The 21,583-nt window shown below is 43.6% G+C and overlaps 1 protein-coding gene and 1 pseudogene across 4 annotated transcripts in view; one reads left to right on the plus strand and one right to left on the minus strand.

Moving 5' to 3' along the window:
* Positions 1-490: 490 nt before the first annotated feature.
* The window catches only part of B4GALT4 (beta-1,4-galactosyltransferase 4), a 31,844-nt gene continuing 10,751 nt past the window's right edge, over positions 491-21,583 (plus strand). The window contains exons 1-3 of one of the 4 annotated variants that reach the window (XM_045583973.1): positions 491-581; positions 15,007-15,404; positions 19,122-19,354. In XM_045583973.1, coding sequence (XP_045439929.1) covers positions 15,152-15,404; positions 19,122-19,354 — 486 coding nt within the window. In that variant the 5' untranslated portion in view covers positions 491-581; positions 15,007-15,151. Of the gene's footprint in view, positions 582-685; positions 824-11,794; positions 11,933-15,006; positions 15,405-19,121; positions 19,355-21,583 lie in introns of those variants that run through there. The other 3 variants (XR_006742087.1, XM_045583972.1, XM_036446692.2) reach the window with 3 other exon arrangements.
* Positions 5,456-9,242, minus strand: LOC118722927 (annotated as a pseudogene).

Raw genomic sequence — 21,583 nt, forward strand, 5'->3', positions numbered from 1 at the left:
AGAGGGAGTTTCTATGATTGGCGCCTAGTGCATCGGGCACTCCTCGGTGCTCTTCACGGCCTTGCTCCACCCGGGGGGCGGGGCTGGGGTTTGGCTCTTCTCCCCAGAGCTTAGTGAGCCTTTTCGGGGAGGGAATTAAGGAAGCGCTCAGCATTGGCTCCAGGCAGGCGTCTTCAAACTATGGCCCACGGGCCACATGCGGCCCGCAGAGGAGTCTGATCCGGCCCGCCAGGTTTTTTGGGCAGTGAGCGCAGCCGAGGTGTTACAGTAGGAATTAGTAGTTCATATAGTCCGGCCCTCCAGCTCTCTGAGGGACCGTGATCTGGCCCCCACTTTAAAAAGTTTGAGGACCCCTGCTCCAGGCTCTCAGTTCACTTAAAGGACATGCCATTCACCGTTCCTTCCAGCGCCAGGGGTGGGGCTCGGTCTGTCCGGGGCGGAGCTCCAGGCCGGCGGCGGAGAAACCGGCCGCCCTCGGGGCGGAGCCGGCGCCCGGAGCCTCCTCGGGGAGGCGGGGCGCTCCCCACGCTGCTGGCCGCCTCTCCTTCCTCCCTCCCGGGGCGCCTTCTGCTGCCGGTCCGGTGAGTACGCCCGGCCCGCGCCCCACGGAGCCCGGGAGCGCGATCCGGTGCGGAGGGCGGCGGGGCGCCCCTGAGCACCGTCTCCGGCGGCCGGCGGGCGGTGCGGGCCGGGCCGAGGCGCGGGGCCTCGGAGGGGCGGTCCTGCTGCAGCCGAGCGGCCGGGCCGGGGGAGCCAGCGGAGGCCGACCTGGCCGGGGAGCCCCGGCTCTGCCGCCGGCGGGGAGCCAGGCAGATGCTGCCAGGTAGGCAGAGATTCCGGGGTTCCTCCCCCATCCTCCCAGGCCGGGCTTCAGGGTTCTGGGGGTGGTGCCCCTCCACCCCCAGCTCCTCCCTCCCAGCTGGCACACCAACGTAGAAAAGCCCCTTGCTCATCGGAACCTCCTTCCTCGGGTTTTTACCTGGAAATGGACTGTGGATCGCAGCCTGGGGCCTGCGGGCGGAGCGGTGGTGAGAGCTAGCTGGATTTTAAAGTTCTGCACACAAATTGGAGCTAGAGTAGTCACAGGATGTAATGCACAGCACGGGGAATGCAGTCAGTCATGCAAGAACTATGTGTGGTGCCAGGTGGGTATAAAGGTACTCTAAACACTATGTTGTACACCTGAAACTAATATCATATTGAATGCTATAGTGTAATTGGGAAAAGAACATTTAAAAAATGAGTACTTCTGAGACACCTGCCTTTAGTCAGGCTCTGTGTCTGCCCAGTGTCTGTCTGTGCCTGTCTGTTGACCTTGCATTAGGGCTAAACCTAGATTTGGGGGGGGGGGGGGGGGGGGGGAGTTCAGGAGAATTTGGATTGAGAAAAGGCGTTTGCGTTGGTAGCCTTAGAACAGCATGTAACAGCCGGTGGGCGTGTGTTCGCTTGAAGGGTTCTACGGTGGGTGAGGGATGAGGCCACGGAGGCGGCCAGGCACTGAGAGACCTCTCCAGCCCTTTGGTGATGGAAAGGAGGAGGAAAAAGATTGTAATTTGAGGATTGAGGAGAGTTTTTTTTTTTTCTTGTTGAATTAAAAAAATATTTTTATTGATTTCAGAGAGAAAGGAAGTGGTAGAGAGAAACATCAGTGATGAGAGAGAATCATTGATTGGCTGCCTCCTGTACCAGCCACACTGAGGATTGAGCCCACAACCCGGGCATGTGTCCTGACTGGGAATCGAACTGTTGACCTCCTGTCTCATAGGTCCACGCTCAACCACTGAGCCATGCTGGCCGGGCTGTTGTTGAATTTTAAAATGTCTACATTTTTAAAGAAAATAATATATTGAAAATGCAAGAAAGTCAAGGAATCTTGACTAGGGATGAATAGGATTCAGGGTCCAGATTGAGAGATTGGGTTTAAAAGAGGGACAGAGGACTGTTTTAGGCACCTGGCCTGGCAGGAGTGCTGGAATGTGTCTCTTAGGGGAGGAGATAATGCTGTATTGGATCATCATTTATCTTTTTGAAATTTCATCTGCTAGAGCAGAATTGGTCTTTAAGCCTCATGAAATTGCAAACACTTTCATGATTCATGCTTTGATCAGATCAGAAACATCTGTTAAAGAGAAGTACACTGTTGGACCACAATCTTGGGGGAGAGAATAAAACCAGCTCTGTTATTTTATATGGCACTTGATAGGATAAGTATTTAGTATCCACATTGAGTTGAGGGTTATTTAATGTGTGCTTTTTCCAGAGATGCATGCAAATGATTTAGGAACTAACCATTTCTTTGGAGATCTTTGTACTCAAAAGTGGGAACATCCAAAGCAAATCAGTGGTGGTTTTCTTCTCTCTATCTCTCTCTTTTTTTAAACCATCAATGCACAATGGTTTCTGAAACCAACCTGGGTTCCTGTTGAAAATATGAATTCTCTGGCATCACCTCAAGCCTGTGAAATGAAACACTCTGTGGGTGGGGTTTAGGAATAGTAATTCCAAACTCAGACCACAGGATTCTCTGGCATTGAAAACTATTGAGAGCCTGTGAGGTTTTTATTTGAGACTTGGGTTGTTGGGGTCTCTTTAGAACAGATTTCCTTGAAAGTCATTTGAATGAACTGCTGACAAACTTACGTGACTGAAAGTTATAATCCCTTTCTATTGTGTCATCCCAAAATTTTAATGTATTTTAAAGGGAAATTATGTAGTCATTTTGCCTGAAAAAACAAAACAAAACATTGCTTATGATCATAAAACCCTATTTTAGAAAACATTAGAAGATACAGAAGAAATAAAATTTCATTAATTCTGTAATGAAGAAACAGCCATCAGTGATTCTTTCTGGCATTTTATATATAAAAGACATGCACACACACCATAATTGGGATTATATTTTACGTACATTTTTTTATATTCTCTCTCTTTTTTTTTTTTAACTTAGCCATTATGAGCACTTTCCCACATAGTTAAGTTTTTTTTTTTTTAAACACCATTTTAATGAAAGTATATGGTTGATGGAGTAAAAACCTATTCAAATGCATTTTTAAAATCTAATTTTCATATATCCGTACTGCTTTTCCTCACCAGGAAAAGTTGACATTTCTGAAGGATCGATTGCATTTCAGGCCCATTCTCTTATTTCAGTGGTTCTCAAACTTTAATGTGTATGCTAGTAAGAGTCACCTGAGGAGCTTGTTAAAAATTTATTTAAAAACAATTATTTTCCTGAGTGCCAGGCTCAGCTTCTCTGAAAGTAGAGCCCAGGAGTCTGCAATTTAAACAGATTCCCTTCTGTATTAGATAGAAGCACTCTTGGAAACACATTTTGAAAAATGCTTTTTAAATAATTGGCAAAACATACTCAGAAACGTAGGTCACTTGCTCAGAGCCACTTATTATGTCTTAACAAGGTTTGAGCTCGGTTCTTCATGACTTCAGAGTTGCTTTTTCCATTACCTCAGGCCTTCTCAGAACCTTTCATCCAAGTGTCCCCACTGACGGCGGAAGGGAGCTCTGCAGGGCTCTGAGGGGTAGTAGCTGAAAATGATTCATACCTACACATTGGACCTCCATTAAACCTCCCACCAGAAAATCTATGAATTCCGTTATGCTGCTTAACATATACTATATACAACAATTGCATTGCCTTGCTTGTTAAATTTACTTCATGTTTCCTGGCTGTTTTATGACAACTCTTGCTGTAAAGTAGGTGGTAAAGGATCACCCGGTGTCTCTTTCCCAGATGCAGGAACCCTGCTCCGTTGTGCTTTGAAGTCAGGGAGGAAGGGGCAGCAGAAGGAGTAACTCCTCTTGGAGTCAGGGAAGAGGAGGACTGCTTTGGAGTACTTAGTGACAGAGGAGCAGAAGGTGTGGGCATGACCAAAGGAAAGTGCCATTTATTAGAGATAGGGCCCTCTGCTCTTAGGAGAATGCTGGTGTTAGTAAACTGAAGGGAGTGGCATTGGGTGAGCTTTTTCATTTTCTAAAATCTTCTCAAAATGTAATTTTACACCCAGCTAATGTTTTCCCTTCCTTAAACTTTTTTTGTGTTCCATCTGCTTAGTAGTATCTTTATGTATTTTAAGTATCATATCCTACAAAGCGATTTATTATTGATAAAATTCAGCACCAGCGATGTGTCAGGTCATAGGAATACGTACATCAGTGATTCCCTTTGAGAATTGAATTTATTTTACTGCCATATGTTTGTTTATACTCAGTCTCCAGCTTTAAAATAAAATGTATTTTTATTGATTTCAGAGAGGAAGGAAGAAGGAGAGAGAGATAGAAACATCAACGATGAGAGATAATTATTGATTGACTACCTCCTGCACAGTTCAAGCCCTCAACCTGGGCATGTGCCTTTGACCAGAATTGAACCTGGGGCCCTTCAGTCTGCAGGCTGATGCTCTAGCTACTGAGCCAAACCAGCAGGGAAGTCTCCAACTTTTTAATGTTAACTTTTAATTTTTAATTAATGTTAGACGTAGAGAGAAGTTGCAAAAATGAAACAAAGAATTCACTCAACTTTCTCTAATATAGCCCTTTACATAAACATGGTTTAGTTAGCAATTCACTTAGCTACAGACTTTATTTGAATTTCATCAGTTTTCCTGCTGATGATATATATATTTTTTTCAGAGTATTGCAACACATTAAGAGTATTGGTTTTGAATTAGTAGCTAAAATAACAATTGCTTGAAGCCAGATTAGATGTACTGCATACTTGATTTATTGACTTCACTTAGCAATTTTTGGACAGAGGTTAACTGTTTTTTATAGTCCAAAGCTGTCATGATGTAGCTGTTCAAATATAAACTTATTTCAAATTGTCAAGCATTATTAATTACAAGTTAGAATTAAACTATCCTAGTACTTTAAAACACAGATATAACAATGATTTACAGTTGCAAATTACTATAATCCCAGAAGTCCAGAATTCCTTGGGTGCTAAAGTCCTCTGCTATATTTAGGCACTATCCAAAGTTTGTGTGCATATTCAAATGCCTTGATTTTCTAAGGAACAAGAACTTTATATTAAATAACAAGAGAAAGTCCACTCATTCAGAAGAATTGCTTCTTTTTCTCCCTCCCCTGGACTCACCTAACCAGTTTGCTAGTAACACTGTAAGATGGAGAATGGTGAAAGAGAAATCACTTTCATAACCGCTGTCAAGCTTACATATCTTACCTTATGAGTGGAGGCTTATTTTTTTTACATTTTTAGACTCAACTTCTTAAAAATTAGAAATTAATTTAGTAACACGTGGGAGGGAATGTGTTTAAAAAGAAAAAGGAAAAAGCAAAGCCAACCCAATAAACAAAACACATATATACCAACACCATTCTCAGTGCAAAGGACGAAACAGAGACCAGGGACCTTCCCTTTAGTAGTCCATGGGAAGAGTTTTAATTAATAGGAAGTTCTTATTGGTCCTTTAAAATGTTGTTACATTCTCTGATCTTTGGGAACAATGGCAGGGGGCATATCAAAACCTAATATTGAACAGGGGAAAAGGAGTACCAACACGATGCCAAAGTCCTTTCCATGTGTGGTCAGCACGATGATGCCATTCTGACATTTGGCTGCTGGGCACTTGAGAGCTTTGAGAAGCTGCCACATCAGCAGGTGGCACCAGAGATGACAGGGTTGGGATTCATGAGCTTGAGTCTCTGCACCATGTAGGTGTACCCTTCACTCAAGGTGGGCCTCTGGGCTAGCCTGACCTGGTATGTGGGCTCCAACATACAAGCAGGCCTGTTAACCTCCTGACAAGGCTGGGAGGCATGAATGCTAGAGCCGGGGAACCCAGTTAGTAGAGCCTCCTTGTTCTTCCCTCCCCAGGGTAACTAACTCACGGAACAATGGTTTTTGACAGTGAAGTCAGACACTTACTATGGGAAGTGACCACTGGTACTCAGGAGTACTTATGAGGAAAAGGACAACAACAAAATGTTAAGATAACTCTCTATTGTATATAGGGCACAACAAATAAAACATTGTGTTAAGTTTTAGAAATTACATTTTAAAACAACATTCCCATTAGAAACATCACACACACAATGACAATGACAAAATAAAATCACTATATGAACACTGCAGGAAGTGTTCTAGGTAGCCCAGCCCTTGGCTAAGTGGGAACACACTCTGTATTAGTGTCTCAGGCCTGGGGGACAGTGAGAGGCTGGATTCCAGTAACCTTGTGGTTAAACTGGTATGTACATTATATCTACATGCGGATATTTCAATGTAGGAGGCAAGCACATGCATAAAGATGTTACTTTACTAAATATTAGGAGATGTTTAAGGTATAGAGACAGTTAATAAAAGAAAAGAGGTGTAATACCTGTTAGGAAATAATATAATCGGGCTTATAGTTCTTTAAATGAAAAGTAATGGTACACAAAAGAAGTATAATAATAAAAAAAAAGTATTACTAAAAGAATTCAGAGAAATTTTTCCATTGTCCAATATGCCCCTAATACAAGCCAGAATTCAGAATGACATGGACAGTCAAAAGGGGAATGCTAACTTTTGAAAAGGACAGCTCTGGACATTCTGGGTAGGTGCTGGCATCCAAAATTTCACCAAAGAAGAATACTGTTTCTTTTTTCTTTTAAAAATATATTTTATTGATTTTTTACAGAGAGGAAGGGAGAGAGATAGAGAGCTAGGAACGTCGATGAGAGAGAAACCCGCAACCAATGTACATGACCGGAATCGAACCTGGGAACTTTCAGTCTGCAGACTGACACTCTATTCACTGAGCCAAACCGGTTTCGGCAGAATGCTGTTTCTTAATATCAGACCAAAGTGCAGAGCAATTAAATGAGAAGCCAAGTCTTCTTTTGGCTGTCTTTTTACTTCTGGAGAACAGACTATGTTCCTTTGAAATGAACAATTTACACTCGAGGCTCTTATTTATTTTTCTCTGATAAAGGGAGGAAATGGGCCTTGTAAGGTAAGGTAACCGTGCAGTGGAGGCCAGAATGGGCATGAGAAATACCAGTACTTACAGTTAGGCTGCTTTGCACCTACCCAGCTTCTAGAACCACTTCCAGTTTCATAACTCAGCTGTGAAAAACACCCGTAGGCATTCTTATAGAGGGAGGAAATGGGCCATTTAGCCAGAAGTTCAAGACTGGGAAACCCGAAAGGAGTAAAGTGCAGGCTGTACCTGGAGATGAAGTGCATGTTATGGAGGGAGAACAGGTCTCATGCTGGGCACCGGAAGGCACATTTAAGAAATCTCAAATCAAAATAGTGTCATCATGAGAGTTGCTAGTGATTTGCAATTCATCAAGCTGTAGCCAAACACACGTCCAGAATGTTCTACCTGTGTGTGCAAACACAATGTGTTTGCTGGGGCTCGAGGGTCGAGAGTAACTTGCAAGCCCCAAGCTTTAATTTTTCCATCTTAGCCCCCACTGACAATCTTCTTGTGGTCAAACGATGCATTGGACCAATCCTTTGTGTCCCTCTCAAACAGTGGTCGGCAAACTCATGAGTCAACAGAGCCAAAAATCAACAATACAACGATTGAAATTTCTTTTGAGAGCCGAAGTTTTAAAACTTAAACTTCTTCTAAGGCCCCTTCTTTAAAATAGACTGGCCCAGGCTGTGGTATTTTGTGGAAGAGCCACACTTAAGGGGCCAAAGAGCCGCATGTGGCTTGAGAGCTGCAGTTTGCCAACCACGGCTCTCGAATGTTTAAACAGGTGCCACATTCAGTATCCCATAGCTTGATGGTATGATCTATCTGATGATTCCCTAACAACCAGCCGGTCCCTGTACTGGAGACAGGCCATGCCTTGCTTGAGCCCATTTAAAGTACAAACAAATCCACAGGTACTCCTGCTCCAGACCTTGGTGCTTCTGTCACTAGAGGCAGATACAGTGTATTATCATCAAAGTTTGCTACATTGACAGCAGTGCAGTGGGCAACCAGGAGTAGAGGGAAGTCAGTTTGGCGGAGCCATGTCCCACACAGCGTTGGAGCTGTCCTTGGAACAGGTCACCACCAGCCCATTGCTGAAGCGTAAGTGCAGTCCAGCCTTATGGTGGATCAGCGGGTTCAGAACTTCACCCATGTTGTTATCCCAGACCTTCACTGCAGAGTCTGCAGAGCTAATCACAATGATACGTATCATCCTGGAGACAGGACAGAGCCCGTGTGCACCATTAACTCTTTCAAACATCCACGCTTTGGTTTTATCCCAGATCTTTTTTCTTTTTTTTTAAATATATTTTTTATTGATTTTATACAGAGAGGAAGGGTGAGAGAGAGAGAGTTAGAAACATCCGATGAGAGAGAGTCATCGATCAGCTGCCTCTTGCACACCCCCTACTGGGGATATGCCCGCAACCAAGGTACATGCCCTTGACCGGAATCGAACCTGGGACCCTTCAGTCCCCAAGCTGACGCTCTATCCATTGAGCCAAACCGGTCCCGGCTTATCCCAGATCTTAATAGAATTATCTCATGGGCCATTGATAATTTTTTTTCATCATCATAGTGTGAATAGTAGACACCTCCACTATTTTCATAGGGGCACTGAATCCTCTGCAAGTTGTGAGGTTCACACTAGCAGTTAGAATCTGTCGTCTGTAAAGTGAATTGGGAGAGCTACCTGTGGGTCTATTTTAATTTTAATTAATTAATTAATTAATCTTCAGCTAAGGATATGTTTATCAATTTTAGAGAGAGAGAGAGAGAGCAAGAAAGAGAGAAAGAGAAACATCCATCAGTTGCCTGTCGTATGCGCCCTGACTGGGGATCAAACCCACAACCTACTCTGTTTCCTCCAAAATAAGACAGTGTCTTATATTAATTTTTTCTCCCAAAGTTGCGCTAGGTCTTATTTTCGGAGGGTGTCTTATTTTTGGGGAAACACGGTAGGTATATGCCCTGACTGGGAATTGAACCCGCAGCCTTTTGGTGTATGGGATGATGCTCCAACCTACTGAGCCACCTGGCCAGGGCTGTGGGTCTATATTTAAACAGGCACTGATTCCACCCTCTTCTATCTGAAAGTCACTTCCAGGGAGGGTCAGTGCCCACCATTCATTCAATCAGCTTCTTCCAAAGCATCTCTTGGGAGATCCCTGGCTGCTGTTCTTTGCACACCAGCTCTGCCACGTACAGAGGCCTGGCATCCAGGTAGGAAAGAATGTTTCCTGCTTTGTGATCTAAGCTTTGCTCTGGTGAAGTGGTAATGAAGTCCCCGCACAGCATGGGCTTCAGGTACAAGTGAGTGTGTCCATGTTGTTATGACCTTTGGGAAACAAGGTGCTCCACAACTTCCGCTTGATCTGACTCAGACCACAGGTCAGAGTTTAATACACAGGGTTTTATTCCTTTTGATAGTTTCTTTCTGATGGCCTCTTTTTGGAGATGATCATAGGTGACATCTCATTACTTATCTAGAAATTATTTTGTACTCCAGATCCACCAATCCAATGAACAGGGGTATCCCTTTCAGACTAGTCTGAGACATGAGAGCTGTCAAGCAGTTCCCAAGATTCTTTCCATTTACTGTATCCAGCTTTCTCCCACAAATCCCAGACATGCACCTCAATAACTGTTGAAAGCAATCCCTAACATCAAGCATATAGAGAATTTTCATAAGAATTTATTTGAGCCAAACTGACTATTGCTAGAAAGTCAGATGCTTTGGAGAAGAACAGTTTTGTCGTTTCTTTTATGTATTTGAAACTAAGTAGAGAACATAAGGAAGATTACATGAAGGTGTGAGAAAGCCAGGTGGGGTTGGATTATAGGATAGTTAAGATTATGTTCTATCTTGAATTACAGGACAGTTAAAATTCTGTTCTCTCTCAAAGGTTAACACCTGGCATTTCCAAGGTGTGTTAACCTACGTGCACAAGAACAATGGACAGGATTGTTTAATAAGCTTTCACTAAAGAAGTTATAGGCCTGAGGTGTGACTACCCACCACCACTTGCCCAGTTAGGGATTTATGATTTCTCACAGACTTTCATCCACACCATTGTTATTTTCTTGCTCAGATGCTTCCAGTTTTGGCCTGTAAGAGCTCAGCCTTTGAGTTTAAATGGCTTGTACATGTAAATGGCTATTTCTAGCCCACCTTTGCCCCCAACCAAAGAACCATTGCTTCTTTAGGGTCTGGGTAATGATTATTCAGAACCCACGTAAAAGAGCTGTAATCAGGAGAGTGAATACCAGAGGCCCAAGGAAGGTAGGACGATGTGGGAAAAATAGTCAGCTCTCAGGAGCTCTGCAGGAGTGAAAGGAGTGGCAATTTTCAACCTCTCCACTGGTGCTGCCCCAGAGAAACCCAAGGGAGTAGGATCGTGTGCCTGCGGCCACAGCATGCCCACTCTGAGGTGTCTCCAGGATTACCAGATGGATTTAGAAACATCAGAATGCTATTTTGGCACCTTTGGCCGGCTGAATGGAAACTGCAGCTTTTCTTCCTGATGATAAAGTGTTGAGTAAATATTTATGGAGTGACACCTTTTGTTTCTCCTCCCCACCCCCTGAGGGTGGTGCGAAATTTGTGTGTGTAAAGTTTCTCTAGGAATGGTACTTATCATCCATGCAGATTTACCTTTGTAAGAAATATATTTTTATTAATATCAGAGAAGAAGGGAGAGATAGAGAGAGAGAGAAATATCAATCATGAGAGAGAATCATTGATTGGCTGCCTCCTGTATGCCCCCTATGGGGCTCAAACCCACAACCCGCTCATGTGCCCTGACCAGAATCGAACCGTGACCTCCTGGCTCATAGGTTGATGCTCAACCCCTGAGCCATACCAGCCAGGCCCGATTTGCCTTTTGTTATAGCTTGTCTTCCTTACTAGATTTTTTTTTTCTTTTATTGTTATGGAAAGTTTCAAGCATTTACAAAAGTAGAGAGAAAAAGCAAATGAGCCTTATCACTTAGCTTTAGTATTTCTCAATGTTTTGCCAATCTTATTTAATTTATTCTCCCATTTTTGAGGTGGGGCTGGCCTATTTGAAAACAGATCACAGACATTAAAGTCTAAGAAAGGATTGAAATAAACTCTGAGTGTAAGGACTTTACCTCAGGTCCTTTGTATGCCCGGCACTATAGCTGAAAATAGCAGGTGCTCAGAAAAGACTGGTTGAATTGAGAAGAGGAAACACAAAATTATGAAAACATTTTTGAACTAACTCTAGGGCAAACTTCTAGAAAGGAGAAGGGTGGCAAGTCTTGCCCTAAAATAACTTCTTTCATGTTGCCTGAATTTGTTTTCTCCAGCCACGATGCCTCTTTTCCTTCAAGAGAACCTTGATTGAAATAGAAAACTCTCTTCAGAGAGAGTTCAGGGTCTCCCAGTTTTTAAAATTTTATTATAAGTAAGTCTATTCTGATCACATTTTCCCCAAACACCAATCAGAAGTTATCTGCCCTAAAAAGAACTTTGGTTAAAAAAATCATCTTTTTTTAAATTTATTATAAGAATAACATATACTAATTGAAAGAAAAATAGGCAGTTATAGAGAAATAGAAAGTGAAAATCATCTGTATTTCAGTATGTAACTCCAGAGATAACATTATCTTTACTAGCACTCTAGTAAAATTTGAGCACGAATCACATTGATAATCAGTCAATAATTTATAGCATGTACCAGGTGTGTCTGTGTATATACTCTCATTAAATTCTTACAGCAGCTATTGTAAATTTCTTTTTTTTAATCATTTTTTAGCTGGGGAAACCTGCCTAAAGGAATTGTCTTCAGTTACTTGGCCGATAAATAGGCTGGGCAGGAGAGCTCTCTTGAAAGACAGCTGTGTTAGAGACTATTCGCACCTTGGATATTCATTCACAGGACCACAAATACCTCATACGTGAGCTTCCTTCGTGCTGACTCCCTGTATAGTCAGTTTTGAGGAGAGCACTAAGACTAGAAAAAGTGAGAAGTGATTATTTTTAACTGGATTCAACACAGTCTCAATAAGCAGGATCAGCAATGAAGAGCTAATTATTAACTAACTAGAGGCCCGATGCACAAAATTCGTGCAAGAGTAGGCCTTCCTTCCCCTGTTTGCTGGCAACTGCTTCCCTTTGGCACCCAGGATCCAGGCTTCCCTCTGGCCTCTGGCACCTGGGACCCAGGCTTCCCTCACAGCCCTGGTTTCGTCTGGAAAGTCATCTGGTCTAATTAGCATATTACACTTTTATTATTTTAGGTCATAAGGATGGCCCTTGCTTTTATAATAAATTTCTTACCTTTTAACAAATTAAGCTGCAGTTCAGCAGCAGCAGTCTATGCCTGTTCCTAGCTCACTACTTGGGTAGGTTTTTAACTCTCTCTAAAAGATACTCCCTCCTTCTATAGAATGTGTGTGTGTGTGTGTATGTGTGCACACTGTAGTTCTGTGATCACATGTCCCTTCAGGCAGGTGAGTGTCCCTGTTGGGGACCATCCTTCCACAAACAGCTCTTAACAAAACAGTCTAGATTTTCCAAGATTTAGATTTCAATCAAAAGCTATTGGCAAGCCTAGCATTTGTGCTTCCTGCCATTAAGTCCACAAGAGGTTGTTTGATTGGCCCCAGGAATCTGCAGACTTAACCGGAGGGAAGAGAAGAGACCTCAGGAAGCCGTTGAACAAACAGGCCCAAGGAAAGGATGGAAGGATATGGGAGAGAGATAGGAGGCTGCTCAAGAAAACTGCATATGGCCAGGGTTTGTGTTGGGGGCACCCAGGCCACAACAAAAGAGATTGAAATATCCATGTGTGCCCTAACCTGTTTGGCTCAGTGGATAGAGCATCAGCCTGTGGACTGAAAGGTCCCAGGTTCAATTCTGGTCAAGGGCATGTACCTTGGTTGTGGGCACATCTGCAGTAGAGGGTGTGCAGGAGGCAGCTGATCCATGTTTCTCTCTCATTGATGTTTCTAACTCTCTATCCCTCTCCCTTCCTCTCTGTAAAAAATCAATAATATATATATATATATATATATATATATATATATATATATATATATATATATATATATATGAAGTGTCCATGTGAAGGATATGGCAGAAGCCAAGGCTTTGGGGCTGACCACGTGGGCTCAGATCCCAGCTTCACCACTTACTACTTGTGTGTCTTGGGCAAGGTCTTTAATCTCTCTAAACCTTCATTTTTCTCATCTATAAAATTAGGAGACATAATTCTTAGCTCATAAAGTTGAGATGAGAATTAAATAAGGTGATAAAGTGATTTAACCACATTACAAGGCACAGAGAAAATGCATAAATAAGCCACTCTTATTAGCTGTTATTACTGTTAATTTCTTAGGTACCTTCAAGACTAAACACAGGTCATACTGTTTAATTGCTTGCTGGGTCAAAACCTCTCTTTTGTGGTTTGACCCAAGAACCTAACCTCCATCTATTACGGTGTATCTAGAGAGAAATGCTTTCTAGGCTTTCCTTAAACTAGCCTACAGCTACATTTTGAAATGCTACCCTTAGTAAGTATGAGGCCCTTTTGAAAGTTGCTAAGACTTTGTTTTTATTTTTCATGGTAAATTACCACATCCCCCATCTCATTTAAAAGCAATTTTGTTTTCAGTAGAAAAAGACAGAAGTGGATCATACAAAATTTGGAAAAGGAAAGAGAAAAATTTGGCTAATTACCCCTTGGCTAATCCCATACTCCTGATACAATTATTGCTAGCTTTTGACTATATTTTTTTTCTAGAGTTTTCTCATCTCTATATATTAGTGGTAACCATACACACATAGGGAGCTTATTTTCTCTGTTTCTTTTTTTGTTGCTTAAGATTTAATCATAAGTGTTTCTGTGTTATCACTTGGTATAGAAAATATTTTGGTCTTCATTCTATTCCTGTAATTGAGGATATGTTTGGCTATAGAGATTATTACGCCCTGGCTTTAGCATTTCTGCATTCTTCTGTTAACATGTTTAGAATTTGAGGAGAGGCGTGGTCTTGGCAATGCAGGGAGGATGCGAGGTATTGCTACTCACCACCTCGCCTTCATCACCTTAGTGTGCTCGCCATGGTCCAGCCGGGCCCTCAGCTATGTGGCCTCAGAGATGAAGTCATACTTAGGTGTGAAATCAGCATGGCAGTTTATCAAATGACATGAAAAACATAGGAAGGTGGTTCTGCCAGCCCCCAGTGTGTCTGCCTGTTGGCCATCCCTAACCTAGAGTTACTTAGAGTAAAGCATAGAACAGTATCAACAGCAATTGTCACCAGTGGGTGCCTCCCGTACACCAGGAGGTGGGCTAACTCATGATGTGTGAATATAGTAGATTATCCAGTCCCATAGTAACCTCTCTGGGTAGGTACTCTATTTATCCCTATTCTTATAGATCAGAAGACAGGTTTCAGGGCCAATATGTGGTGGAGCTGTAGTTTTTGTCTGAATCAAAGCCCCTGCCCGTTACCTGTTTTACCTGTTATTCTTGCCAATGATTGACCTGCGTTGGCCTTCTCTGATGTGTCTTGCCCCCTTCCCCACCCGTTGGGATGTGCCCATGCAGTGCCTCATTGTGAAAACCCTTGTTTTTTCATCCCTGTTTTTGAGGAACACATTTTTCTAGCTCTCACAGGGTAGAGCTTCTGTCTTATTCTCCGTATCAAGACATCACAGGTTGTTAACCTTCTCTTAGAGCTGTGCCAGGAAGAGGACCCTTAAGGCTGTGTTTTGGGCTGTGCCAGCTCAATGCTGAGGAGGCATTTCCAGTCTCTGCTTTCTCCTCCCCCAATATCTGCACCTGGCTTTCTTCCTGGGTGACAGGTGGCCTGGGCGATGGCCCAGAGAGAACTCCTGTGATGCATAGATGCCTGGGACCTTCTGCCTCGAAAGCCTCCGAGCTTCTGATCTCAGAACCCTCCCTGGAGAACTCCCATTATTGCCGGTCAGGTTCCCTGGGGATAGGTTTTCAGTTCCTGTTGACGTGTGACGTGAGTCATCGCAGGGTAGGATTTCCACCTGAAACATGTCTTTGTGCTTGCCTTCCAGAGATTGTTGGAGCAGAACCACTGAGCCCAAGCAGACACTGCATCTTCAGCTGTCACTGAGCTGAGCGTGCACTCCAGTTGGAAAAGCTGAGCTGGAAGCTTCCTGCTGGCGGTGAGGTGGCGTGACCCATCTGCAAGCATAAGACATGGGCTGCCACGTGACTCCCTTCCTTTCCTACAAACTCCGATTGCTCTTGCTTTTCACTTTGTGCCTGACGGTGGTGGGGTGGGCCACCAGCAACTACTTTGTGAGTGCCATTCAGGAGATTCCTAAAGCGAAGGATTTCATTACTACTTTCAAAAAGGCCGTGGTTTTGGGGAAGAAAGAAATTCTGGCTGACGAAGCCTCTGTGAAAAGAGCAGACCTAGACAACTGCCCTTCCGTCTCTCCACACCTCAGTGAGTAGTTGCTTTTCTTTCTTTCTTTCTTTCTTTCTTTCTTTCTTTCTTTCTTTCTTCTTTCTTTCTTTCTTTCTTCTTTCTTTCTTCTCCTTCCTTCCTTCCTTCCTTCCTTCCTTCCTTCCTTCCTTCCTTCCTTCCTTCCTTCCTTCCTTCCTTCCTTCCTTCTCTTCTTTCTTTCTTTCTTTCTTTCTTTCTTTCTTTCTTTCTTTCTTTCTTTCTTTCTTTTTTTCACAAGTGCTACATAATTTTTTTTTATTAGATACATATACAGAAAAGTACGAAGACCAGAACAACTACGTTTCACAAAATGAACATACCTGTGTAGCCGGTATGTAAATTATGAAACGGAATCTTCATGGAACCCTAGGCGTCCCCATGCTTTCAGTCACGACCCTTACTTCAAGATTGTGACTCCACCACAGAGTCCCCTGCTTTTGAACTCTGCATCCTTGGACACATGCACTGTGTACTCCTTTGTGTCTGAACTTCCGTTAGTCAACGCTATGTTTGAGAGCTGTGTCCATATGGCAGATGTAGACTCTTCCACTATAGGCACACACCTGCTTTTATAATCTAGCCGCAAACGTCAACAGGATTTATTTATTTAGCTCACACGTCTGTGGCGTCAGTTGGTCTAGCCCAGTGGTCGGCAAACTCATTATCAACAGAGCCAAAAATCAGTGGTACAATGATTGAAATTTCTTTTGAGAGCCAAATTTTTTAAACTTAAACTTCTTCTTACGCCACTTCTTCAAAATAGACTCGCCCAGGCCGTGGTATTTTGTGGAAGAGCCACTCTAAGAGGCCAAAGAGCTGCATGTGGCTCATGAGCCAGGGTTTGCCGACCACGGGTCTAGGCTGGTGGCCCTGCTCCACGTGTCTGGGATCCTTCTGGGACCAACGAGCTGGCCTGGGCACTCCTCTCCTGGCATCTGCCGACCACACGTGGAGAAGCACAAGCCAGGCAGGCCTCCTTTTGGCCAAGGGTATGGAGTGGAGGGACAGGACCAAGTCTGTCCTTCAGGGTTGCATTCAGTGCTTATTTCTTAAATATGTTGTATGATCCCCTTAGATGTGCTGCCTTTCAGTTTAAATCAACAGTAAATTGGTTTTAGTGAACAAGTAATTAGAGAGAACAGCCCCACTGTGATATTGTATGTAACCCACCAAGGTTCGAGCACACCTCTGATTCTTTAGGACATGAAATGCTGAGAGTCTGTCAGGCACTGCTCTGAACTTAGATATTGTTCCCTTTTCCCAGGATGCCTTTTCCTCAATTCATGTCTGCCTGGTGGATTCCTGTTCATTCACCCAAAGTCTAGCGTAGGTTTCTTCTCTCCCCGAAAGGTCTCTGGGACTGCCTCCGAGTTAATCTCACCCTCCCTGTGTGTCTGCCCATATTTCTGTTGTTGGGCTGACCACAGGGCGTTCACACGCTGGTCTTTCTTCCCCAGGGCACAGCGTGCGGGCAGGATGCAGGCAGGGTGAGCCCATCCAGTCTGCAGAGCCCCGTGCCCCTCCCTGTCCTGCAGAGGTGGCTCTCCGTGTACACGAAATTAACTCTGAAGGAGGCTTTTTGCTCTTAACTCTACAAAAACCTGCAGACCCACTTTCCTAATTGAATCACAGTCTTGTACTGTGTTTGTGTTGGCATGCTTCTCTCTACCTAGTCATGGAAAAGCCAAAATGTCATTCCGAGTTGTGAGAGGGGATTGTTCTGCTCAGAAACTTTACAAGTTGGGATAGGAAAATGAGTTATTGAAATGCAAATCTGATGGTTTTATTCTCCTTGTTCAAAATCCTCACAGATATTTAAGCCATATCTGCATTTATAAAAATAGATGGACAGCTCAGGCCTTCATTCCCAGTGGTTAGAGCATTGGCCTGTGCACTGAAGGGTGGCAGGTTTGATTCCTGGTCAAGGGCAAGTACCTGGTTTACAGGCTTGATCCCTGGCCCCAGTCAGAGAGGGAGCAGGAGGCAACCAATTGATGTGTCTCTCACATTGATGTTTCTCTCTCTCTTTCCCTCTCCCTCTCTCCCTTCCACTCTCTCTGAAAATCAATGAAAAAATATCCTCAGGTGAGGATTAACAGCAACAAAAATAGATGGGCAGTGACACAAAACTGAGCAAGATTTAGGATGAAGACATAATTAGAGATGGATGAAGGTGGGCCAGAAGGAACAAAAACTGAGGATGGTAGGGAGGCTGATGGAGGGCATGGAAGCAGGTACTGGAAGGTTAGGATCATAAAATATTATGGCAACGAGAAAGGGAGCAAGGGGACTGGCTTATATCAGACCTGTTGCTCAGGGCTCTTTCAGGGGCCAGGAAGAGAGGCGTAGCAGGTTAACTCGGATGATGGGGTTTATCAACAGGCTACACAGGAAACCATCTCAACAGCCACACCAGCAGCTCCCAGCAGCTCTGTGTCCTGGCAGCTGCCAAGGAGCTTGCCTTTCTCCTTACTCCTTGTCTTAGTGTTTGTTTTAGGGCCTCAGTACCTTGCCGACTCTGGCCACATGCAGAGCCTTCACCAATTACTCTTCTTTGGTGGCTGGAGACAGTCACTTGCCCTTGGTGCTGTTGGCAGTGTTTTTGTTTGTTTTTTTAAAAATATATTTTATTGATTTTTTACACAGAGTAAGGGAGAGGGTCAGAAAGCCAGAAACATCCCCTACTGGGGATGTGCCCACAACCAATATACATGCCCTAAACCAGAATCGAACCTGGGACCTTTCAGTCCGAAGGCCAATGCTCTATTCACTGAGCCAAACCAGTTTTGGCATGTTGGCAGTGTTTTAACTACTTCATGCTGGAGCCTGGTCTCAGCAGCCATAGCCAGGGAAGGAGATGGTCACAGGGAGCGAGGCACTGTGACATACGTAGGAAGGACCTGCAGTTGTTTGGCTCAGAAGAGGAGAGCACTACTTGCAAGCAACTTGAGATCTTAGAGCCTGACCAGTGTGTATGGAGCTTTAAGGAAGTGTGGCTCAGCTCCGTGTGCTCTGCCTCATTTCTAACCAGTCAGTACTCCCTGTTCATTCAGACCCAAGAGGAGGGCCCCTGGCTTCAGCCTGATCTTCAAAGCCTCTCATGACATTGGTTTTCATCCCACCAGGCTGCATCTGGACTCGCAGAGCACATGTTCCGTCAGGGATGTCTGCCACCGTGGCCCATGCCTGCCATTGCTGGGTTAGGGAGTGAGGCTAGTGTCTACATCCTTGCGCTGTTTTACCTCCTAAGAGCCCAGGGAAGGAGTGGAAAGGGGGCTTGTCCATGAGCTTGATCCCACGGAACACTCTTGATTTTGTGAGAGGCTTTACCCTCCTTTGGAACTTTGAGAAGGAAAAGCGGATGGAGCACATCTGAAGTTAGTCTAGTCCTGCCTTCTGCTTTTCACCAGGGTCATCAGGACAGAATGCCTTTCTAATTTATGGCTGAATCACTGAGCTGAGGTTGGCTATCCAGCCACAAGGGAATGCGCTTATATGTCACTTTCTGGCTTTTGTAGCCAAAAACTTGTGTCACATCGTTCTGCGTTGTAGTTTATGACCAAATGAGGCTTTGAAGTATTATAGTAATAATAAAAGCTAGCACTCATAGAGTGCCAGGCAGTGTTCTAAGTGCTTACACGAGTACTCGCTCATGCCAGCCTGTCAACCCTTAAGGAGAGAGCTACTGTTGATTCTTGTGTCCTGTTTTAATTGTAGGAGGTCAGAACAAGCTCTTTTTCAAGCCAGATCTTACTCTGGAAGAGGTGCAGGCAGAAAATCCCAAAGTGCACAGAGGCCGCTATCACCCTGCGGAATGTAAGGCTTTGCAGCGGGTTGCCATCCTCATTCCACACCGGAACCGGGAGAGACACCTGATGTACCTGCTGCAGCACCTTCACCCCTTCCTGCAGAGGCAGCAGCTGGAATACGGCATCTACACCATCCACCAGGTGAGTGTGGGCATAGAGCAGGGCTCTGCCTCAGAGTCTCCTCTCTCTGAGGCACTTGGCTATTTGTCTATCTTGGTTAAAAGGAACATCACACTGTTGTCAAAGGAGGGATCTCTTACCTGGTTCATCCTTGAGTGGAGTGAAAGAAATTCTTGTCCCAGAGTGCTGGGGAGGGATGGGGCTAATTGCTAGGAAACTTCACAGCCTTTTCAATAAGCCTCTGGAGGAAGCCCATTTTGTTGTGAGCCCTTCCATGTTCGCCAGTGGCTGCCCTACAGTTTCCCCCTGATATATCCCTACATGTCCCTCTGCGTTGGCCATACACCACACAATGAGATGTTGGAATTGTTTTGCATTATGGAGCGTGGCTACTCACGGGGGATCGAGATAGGATTTGACAGATGACTGCCTGTTAATAACATGGGGTTCTATGAACCTCTCCACCATTCTGCCTATAAGTTTGCCACTATTTATTATGGAAAAAATGTTTAGTTTTCACTTTCTTTTCCCCGCCCCCTCTTTTTTTTTTTTTGTTTCTTGATTTACTTATTAGGCTTCCAGAAGCATGATTTAGTAGGAACACAGTAAGTGTCAGTGTTCGCTGCTTTTGAAGAGTTTAGCGCAAAGTGGAGTGGGATATTAAAGATATCTTTATTTGGTATTAGTGTTTATTGAAAGAAAAATAAGGCATCAATTTAAATGGCCACATCTAGCTTTTCAGAATTGCCCTGGGCCATTCAAAAATTTCCCCTCAAATCCTTACAAATGCCAAAAATGCAAGCAGAAATCATTAATTGCATCCTTACTATTGATTATAACCGGTAATATTTGTTTAATGAAAAGTTTTGACACATTAGGGGGTATATATAGCTCTGCAATGTATATTTTATAATAAACTGGGGCTCTTAAAAATTAATGTGTATATATAATGCCTATTATTTTATTATTTGAAACAAAATTTTACTATCATATTGTTTTATAATTATTTTTGCTTTTAACATTGTTAGTCACTCTGAGTTTTTTCCTCGGGACAGCTACTCCCAATGTATATATTTTATGAGTAGAAAAGTGTTTGCTTTGTCTTAGTCTTTTCAGAAGAGTACTATGGAAACTTTTGAGAGAACTGCCTATATTTTTTTACGATAAACTGTTTATTGAGCTGGAATTGATTCTGAAGAAATTTGATCTAAACAGCCATGAAAATATTAATGCTGTGAAATCTTTTTCATGCTTTACTTCTGATCTTACTCCTGGTCGAAAAGTGTTCTTTTCTTACCCAGTGATGAACCTCTTCCGGGGGGCGGTCACCGTGGGGATTAGTTCTCGCTGTTAAACATGAAAACAGGATTTTCTCACAGTGATTCCAAGAAACTTAAAAAAATATATATATATTTATTGATATTTTACAGAGAGGAAGGGAGAGAGATAGAGAGCCAGAAACGTCGATGAGAGAGAAACATCGACCAGCTGTCTCTTGCACACCCCTTACCGGGGATGTGTCCGCAACCAATGTACATGCCCCTGACCGGAATCGAACCTGGGACTCTTCAGTCCGCAGACCGATGCTCTACCACTGAGCCAAACCGGCTTCGGCCCCAAGAAACTTTTAAGTAGCTTAGAAATACTATCGGTAACCTTTGTTTACTGGTCACAAACTTTTTTTTTTTTTTAAGTTCAATTTTTAAATTTTTTTTTAGGTTAGTTCGTACCTGAGGATATTTTCCCATTGGTTTTTAGACTAAGTGGAAGGGAGGGAAAGAGAGAGAGCAACATCAATGCCAGAGAGACACATTGATTGGTTGCCTCCTACATGCTCCCCAACCAGGGCTGGGGATCAAGCCTGCAACCAAGGCATTATACATGCCTTTGACCGGAAGTGAACCAGGACCCTTTACTCCGCAGGCCAGGGCTCTGTCCACTGAGCCAGTCTGGCTAGGGCAGGTCACAAACTCTTGGTCTTTTCTGGCAAGCTATGTTTCTTGGAAGCTTGGTGTAAATTGATTACATCGGATAAGATTGGGATGAGCTGAGAGCTGAACAGTGAAGCGGTGATACTTATCAGTGTGACTAGAACGTAAGAAAGGTTTTGTAGTTTTACACGGAACAAATAAAGATATACTTTAACTTTTTTTTAGTTATTTTCATTTGTATTTCAAAACTATGGGACCTTGAAAGCTTGTTTGGAGGTTCTAGCAGAAGAGCCAAGTTACTCATATACCCTTGACCGAA

The sequence above is a fragment of the Pipistrellus kuhlii genome, unplaced genomic scaffold, assembly GCF_014108245.1.
Source record: "Pipistrellus kuhlii isolate mPipKuh1 unplaced genomic scaffold, mPipKuh1.p scaffold_m20_p_2, whole genome shotgun sequence".
Lineage (NCBI taxonomy): Eukaryota > Metazoa > Chordata > Mammalia > Chiroptera > Vespertilionidae > Pipistrellus > Pipistrellus kuhlii.